General features: G+C 45.9%; 1 protein-coding gene across 1 annotated transcript in view; it reads left to right on the forward strand.

Annotated features, from left to right (window-relative positions):
• The window catches only part of atp8a2 (ATPase phospholipid transporting 8A2), a 62,363-nt gene that overhangs the window by 21,999 nt on the left and 32,864 nt on the right, over nucleotides 1-7,500 (forward strand). The window contains exons 15-25 of the mRNA XM_062521838.1: nucleotides 131-219; nucleotides 554-598; nucleotides 841-916; nucleotides 1,217-1,322; nucleotides 1,850-1,932; nucleotides 2,062-2,111; nucleotides 2,384-2,453; nucleotides 2,775-2,859; nucleotides 3,013-3,152; nucleotides 5,101-5,239; nucleotides 6,923-6,987. Coding sequence (XP_062377822.1) covers nucleotides 131-219; nucleotides 554-598; nucleotides 841-916; nucleotides 1,217-1,322; nucleotides 1,850-1,932; nucleotides 2,062-2,111; nucleotides 2,384-2,453; nucleotides 2,775-2,859; nucleotides 3,013-3,152; nucleotides 5,101-5,239; nucleotides 6,923-6,987 — 948 coding nt within the window. The remainder of the gene's footprint in view (nucleotides 1-130; nucleotides 220-553; nucleotides 599-840; nucleotides 917-1,216; nucleotides 1,323-1,849; nucleotides 1,933-2,061; nucleotides 2,112-2,383; nucleotides 2,454-2,774; nucleotides 2,860-3,012; nucleotides 3,153-5,100; nucleotides 5,240-6,922; nucleotides 6,988-7,500) is intronic.

Below are 7,500 nucleotides of genomic sequence, written 5' to 3' on the forward strand. Positions count from 1 at the left end.
TTATGGAAGGTCAAAATACAGATACTTCAGCCAACTGCAGCAAGATAATCTTTTCTTTCTCTTTCTCTTTCTCTCTCTCTTTCTATCTCTATCTCTCTTCTTCTCTTATCTTATCTGTATTTATCTATAGGTGAAGTATCTCTTCTCCGATAAGACAGGAACGCTCACCTGTAATGTCATGCACTTCAAGAAGTGCACCATCGCTGGCATCACATATGGGTAGGTATTTGTGTGTGCATGTGTGAAGATTTGTGTGTGTGTGTGTGTGTGTGTGTCTGTGACTTTGGTTTCATTTGACAAGACTACTGTATACACCATATACACTAGCTATAACTTCATAACCGTTGCATAGTACAGTTGCTCCAATAAGCAGTAAGACTTGCACCAAAAGCCACACCAGTGGCCCAGTATAGATATCAGTTGCGTAATGGCCAACCACACTCTTTGTTTATTAGAGGCTGCTGTGTGTCTTGCATAACATTTTGTTAAATCATATGTGTCATCTTCTATCTGTTAGTTGTGTGGGTTTTTAACTTGCCCTTTTTGGCTGCAGGCATTTTCCGGACTTGGAATGTGATCGATCTATGGAGGACTTCAGGTTAGAATTAAATCAATCCTCCCTCTTTTTATATGCTAATGAGAGAATATATGAAAATCTTTACATACTAATGTTGGAATATATACTGTAGTTGTTTATTTACATCTTATGCACTTTTTTTCTCTAATGTCTCATTTTTCTCTTCTCTCCTTATGTCTATCTCTCCACCTTTTTTCTCTTTTCTCCCTTGCTATTTCTTTACTTCCTCCTTCGCTGTCTTCATCCCTCCCTTCCTCCTCTAGTCATCTGCCCTCCAGCAGTAATAACTCCACGGAGTTTGATGACCCGGCTCTGATTCAGAACATCGATAAGAACCATGTAGGTGTCTCTCCCACCAACCACAGTGATTAATGTGCCGCCTCAATATGAGGGGACCCTTTGCCTCTTCTATTGCAGACCATCCTGTTACCAGAAAGAAACTTTTTCCTCATTGATCTACTTCTCTGTCTTACCCTGTGTGTGTGTGTGTGTGTGTGTGTGTGTGTATTTGTGTGTGTGTGTGCGTGCGTGCGTGCGTGCGTGCGTGCGTGCGTGCGTGCGTGCGTACGTGCGTGTGTGTGTGTTACTGTGTGTGTGTGCGTGTGTGCGTGTGTGTGTGTGTGTGTGTGCCCTCTCCAGCCGACATCTCCGCAGATCTGCGAGTTCTTGACCATGATGGCCGTGTGTCACACTGTGGTTCCTGAGCGGGAGGAAAACCAGATCATCTACCAGGCATCCTCACCAGGTCAGATATCCTATCAGACGCCCCGGCCTCAAACAGACACCCAATCACCGGCCTCCAACCACAAACAGACACCCAATCACTGGCATCGGATCGCAAACAGACACCAAGCTACCAGCACAGGGCCCCAAATAAGCATCCCTGATGACACAAGAGAATTCCAGTTACACTTACATGAGTCCAATGACCCAATCCCGAGTTCTCAGCATGCTTTAGTGAAAGTGGAAAAGAGTGCCCTCACATGGCCATTCTGTGTTACTACGCTATCCTGGTGTTAGGAGATACTGCAAGTGAAAATGTATCCACTCAAGGATCAGAGTTAACATTATCCAATTATGCCATCAACTATTATAAATATTTATGTTTTTGTGTGTGAAACATGAAAATGGTGTGTGTATGTGTGTGTGTGTGTGTGTGTGTGTGTGTGTGTGTGTGTGTGCGTGTGCATGCGCGTACACGTGCCTGTGTTCGTGCTTGTGTGTGTGTGTGTTGTTCGCACATTGCTAATATGTGTGTGTTGTATTCTGTAGATGAGGGAGCTCTGGTCAAAGGAGCCAAAGGCCTGGGCTTTGTGTTCACTGCCAGGACCCCAGACTCTGTCATCATTGAAGCGGTCAGTGTCTGCATTATGGCTTTGCTTAGTATGTGTATGGGTCTACTATTTTCAGGACTTTCTCATTCATGTGGGTCAATTTGTGTGTGTGTGTGTGTGTGTGTGTGTGTGTGTGTGTGTGTGTTTCAGAGGGGGAAAGAGAAGAGCTTTGAGCTCCTGAATGTGTTGGAGTTCTCAAGGTAAACATTTTCTCTACTGCTTCTACTACTACCAGTTCTCACAAATGTATTGCAGACCCATATGATGTTGAAGACATATGTATGCTATACTCACATACTGTATCACTATACACAAGACACATGTTGTATGGTGATTTAGACCAGTTTGGTCAACCAGACCGTATCTGACTTGAACAGAGCCAGGTCTGATGGATGCCACATCTGAGCTGTAGCTGTTTGGAGTCGTATGTATGTGAGCATGCTCAGTGACGCTCATGGCCTCTCTGTTGCAGTAACCGCAAGCGCATGTCAGTGGTGGTGAGGACTCCCAATGGGAAGCTACGCCTTTACTGCAAAGGAGCAGTAAGTGTGACTCTCTCTCTCACACACACACACACACACACACACACACACACTAGAAGCCAAATTAACATTTCAGCATGGACTGTAACTTTGTCCTCTGAGAAGAATCACAATGACATGGCAAGTGCCTTTCATGCTATGCTGCATTCCTATGATGTCACGCTGCATACTGATGATGTCACGGTGTATATTGATGGTGTCATGTTCTCTCCTCCATCCCTGTCTCTCTCCCCCTCCTTTTCTTCTCATATTTCTTGCTCTCTCTCTCTCTCTCCTCTCCCTCTCTATCTCTCTCTCTCTCACCCACTGTCTTTCTCTCAGGACAATGTGATCTTTGAACGTCTAGCTGAGGTGTCCCAGTACAAAGAACAGACTGTGGCTCATCTGGAGCAGTTTGCCACTGAGGGTGAGCCATCTCCTCTCCTCTCCTTTCTTCCTCTCCTCTCCTCTCCTCTCCTCCCCTCTCTCCTCTCCTCTCCTGTCTCCCTTCTTCACACGCTCTACCTCCGTCCCCCATGTCAATCCCTCTCTATCTCTGCCTCTCTGTGTGCCCTGGCAGGTCTGCGTACGCTGTGCTTTGCCTTTGTGGACCTGGAGGAGGCGGCGTACCAGGAGTGGCTGAAGGAGTACACCAGGATCAGCACCGTGCTCAAGGACCGGGCCCAGAAGCTGGAGGAGTGCTACGAGCTCCTGGAGAAGGTGCCACGACAAACAAGCAAACAAACAAAGCAGCAAACAATAAACACACATTAGCCCAGTACCAGTTAACTTGTGTTCAGGGTCTTCCAAAAGAAAGAAGAAAAGTCCATGTCACTCTATTAGTCACACTAATAAAAAGGCTTTTTATATTGCGTGGTTATATATAATCAAGCTAGTTGGAAAAACTGGTCCATGTTTGATGCACCAAAGGTGAATCCTTGGTGTGCTCAAGTGCTCTGAACTCCTGGAGACTGTGGGAGGAGAGAGCATGAAATAGCAGTCTGTGCTGTCCAGTTCACATCTACCAATATTGGCCGCGTTTCCCAGATTCGTTAAGAAGCTCTTAAGTGCTAAGAACTTCTTAGGAGCACTCTAACAACGTTCTAAGAACGCTCCTAAGAAGTTCTTAGCACTTAAGAGCTTCTTAATGAATCTGGGAAACGCGGCCATTGACCGCTGGTTAGGACATTCACGAGTGCAGTAGGGCTCTTCTGATGTCTTCAACATATGTTAGGAAGCCCATACAACTGCTGAGCATATCCTGTCTTCACTGGAACTGCTTGAAAAACACCTCCCCCTATTCTATTCTCTCACGATAACATGATCATTTATTAATACATAACAAGCTCCAATATGGAGTTGGACACAGCGTGTCATGACAGGAACTGCTAGATGGTCTAATGCTCCAGCGTGCGCGCTTTAATATCCGCTATCTCTCACCCTCCTCAGTGATCTCCTCTCATCGGCCCTTAATCAGGTTTCACAGGGGATTAGCTCTGTGTACAGTACAGCCAGTGGAGTAGAGTGACGTCAGGCCTGCAGCAGCACAGCATGCAGTGGGGGCAGAGCGCCGGGGCAGGAAACAGTTGCACAGTTGATTGTTTGTGTAGTCGTGTTTTTTTTTTCACTATTATTATTTTTTTAATTTTTTTTATGAGAGCTGAAATACTTATCTAATCGTAGCGGATGTATTTTATTTTTACACACGGGTCACTTTTCCCAAGGGCGAGATAATGTCACCAAGCCATGTGTCTGTGTGTGTGTGTGTGTGTGTGTGTGTTTGCTTGATTACTTGTGTGTGAGAGAGAGTGTGTGTGTGTGTTGTGTGGGTGTGTGTGTTCTGTGTTGTGGGGTGTGCTTACATGTGCAAGTATGCTAGTGTGGTGGCCTGGCCAGCAGGTGGCAGTGTGAGGTTGCATTTGGGTGCAGAGTGATGACCTCACAGACTTGCTGCCCTCTGACTCAATGAAGCATCAGGAGAAAGGGAGGGAGGAGAAAGGCATCAGGCTTGAGCAAACTAGCCCCTGTGGCACAAGCACGCATGCACACACACACACACGTACAACCGGCCTGATGGTTGAAAGTTGCATGTGAAGGCGGAGATTGTTAGCATGTGTGAGTGTGTGTGTGGGAGCATGTAGATGTGTTTTTTATGCATGCATGTGTGTCCCTGCTGGTGTGTGTGTGTGTGTGTGTGTGTGTATGTGTGTGTGTGTGTGTGTGTGTGTGTGTGTGTGTGTGTGTGTGTGTGTGTGTGTGTGTCCCGGTGCTTAAGGGCTTGGGTCCAGATGAGTAGCATTGGGGAGGCAGACTGCAGACCATGGGGATAATTACCTGCACCAGCCTGCCAAGAGCCCAATAAAACCTCATAGTCAACAACACCATAGTGTTACCTACAGAGAGAGAGAGAGAGAGAGAGAGAGAGAGAGAGAGAGAGAGAGAGAGAGAGAGAGAGAGCGAGGGAGGAAGAGAGAGTGATGAGGGAGAGAGAGAGTGGGAGAGAGATGGGAGTATTTAGCCAAAGTTTATGACTGTGGTATGATTGTTATGTGTAATGTGGAGCACATGTGGATACTGTAGTTTCTGTCTCAAATTGAACCTCATTTTTGTGTTCTTTCTCCCTCTCTCTCTCTCTCTCTCCCTCTCTCCCTTTCCTTCTCTCTCTCAGAACCTGCAGCTGCTGGGGGCCACGGCCATAGAGGACCGCCTGCAGGCGGGGGTTCCTGAGACCATCGCTACACTCATGAGGGCCGAAATCAAGATCTGGGTCCTGACCGGAGACAAGCAGGAAACCGCCATCAATATCGGTGAGAGAGGGGGAGAGAGAACGAAAGAGAGATAGACTGGAGACAGACATGCAGAGAGAAAGAGAGAGAGAGAGAGAGAGACCAAGAGAGTCCAAGAGAGGAGAGAGAAATTATATTGCTGTAACTTTATTTCTCTTAAATTAATCCCAGTGTATTGCCCTGAAGTTCGTAACAATAGCTTTTGTAATTCTGCATCCAAAGACGCATGCTAGTAAAGCTAATCGAATTTAATTTAATTGGATTGGCGTGGGGTAGTAATATAACATTTCTTTGACTTTTAAAAACAGAAGACAAAGGATTCTGTGTCACCAGTTAAAATTCTGAAAGAAATGGAGAGGGAGAAAGAGAGAGAGAGAGAGTGAGAGAGCGAGAGCGAGAGAGAGAAAGGGAAATAAAAGGTGTTAAATATAGGGATTCAAGGAAACGGAAAGAGAGAGAGAGAAGAAAATTCAGACAGAAAGTGGGGCAGAGTGAAGTTATGAGAGATAGTGAGAGAGGCGCAGAGAGGAGCGAGAGAAAGAGAGGAGACAGGGAGGAGTGGAGAGAAGGAGAGACGCAGAGGAGTGATAATTGGGACTGATAGTGCAGATAGGGCTGATAGTGGAGGAAGACAGGCAGGGAGGAAGAGAGAGACAAGAGAGACAGAGAGATAGAGCCAAGAAGTGAAGGAGAGACAGACAGAAAGAGGGCAAAAGATGGAACAGAGAAGAGAGAGAGAGGGAGAGAGGGGGATAATAGCCAGACTGATAGCACTGTCAGAGAGACACTGTTCTCATTAGCATCAGTAGAGATAAGTTTACAGACGGCACACGTCATTCTCCACACAAACACACTCACACTAACACACACGCATACTAGCCTACTACACACTTCAGTCACACACACTTTAATGTACACTAATGAGGTCACCCTCACTACTTAAAGTTTCTATACCGCCTTTAGTTCTCCAGTTATAACTCTACAGAAGCAGCATTTCAGCTTTTTAAAACATGAAACCCAATTGCTACTTGTGAGCAGTCCATGCTTAAAGACCATGATTTTGTAAATACAAGTTAAGATAATCCCTCTGTCAAAAGATCTGGATTAGATCATAGAAAGAGACATAAAGATGTCTTGAAGGCACTGATTAAAATGGCCATTCCGCTACCGGTAACAATTACAAACATGTATTCATAAAAGAGCCACTATTGCGCCATGAAGAGTGTGTGTGTGAAAAGGACTTTAGGGAGACAGACAGACAGACAGACAGGCGGGCAGACGGACAGTGAGAGGAGATCAAGGCTCAATAGCTGCCTGCTCCCAGGCTACAAAGAGTGGAGGGGGATTACTTAGAGAATGACAGATCCTCAGGGAGACGCAAACAAAAGGGCTGGTCTCCATACAGTACGTGTGGGAAGGGTGTGTCTGCATAGGTGTGTGTGTGTGTGTGTGTGTGTGTGTGTGTGTGTGTGTGTGTGTGTGTGCGTGCTGTGTGTTTGCGTGTGTGTGTGTGTGTGTGTGTGTGTGTGTGTGCTTGTGTGTGTGCGTGTGTGTGCGTGTGTAACTTTGTGTGCATGTGTGTTTGTGTTTTTGTGTGTATTATGCCCCTAGCGTTTGTTTTCATAGAGAGGCTTTTAGTTGTGTGGAAGTGTGTGTATGTGTGTGTGTGTGTGTGTGTGTACAGTAATTATCTGTGTTTCTTAGGTTACTCCTGTCGCCTGGTGACCCATGGTATGTCCCTGATCATCGTCAACGAGGATTCACTGGATGTGAGTGTATTATCCATTTCTCTCTCTTTGTGTGTGTGTGTGTGTAGGGGGTAAGAGCATAACTATGGGAAGAGCAGTTGGGGGTGGGTGTAACTGTCTCCATAGGAGGTTATGGATAATTAGGGTGTCTGGTGTCATCGCCGAGAACAAGATGAAAGGGACACACACACACACACACACACACACACACACACACACACACACACACACACACACACACACACACTCACACACACACACACACACACACAGTCACACACACACACACACACACACACACACACACACATCATTTTTCCCTCTTCAGTTTCTTTCTCACACATTTTCTCAGTCTCTCTTTCTCACACATGTATACACACACACACATTACTGGTTATTCATCTACTCTGACTTTCCATCATACTAACACCCACAGCCCAATATAGATTATTTTTATACTGTACAGTAGTATTCAGTCTTGTGTGTGTGTTTGTGTGTGTGGATGTGTGTGTGTGTGTGAGTGTGTGCGCAGTT

Source organism: Sardina pilchardus, chromosome 19 (genome assembly GCF_963854185.1).
Source record: "Sardina pilchardus chromosome 19, fSarPil1.1, whole genome shotgun sequence".
NCBI classification, from domain to species: domain Eukaryota; kingdom Metazoa; phylum Chordata; class Actinopteri; order Clupeiformes; family Clupeidae; genus Sardina; species Sardina pilchardus.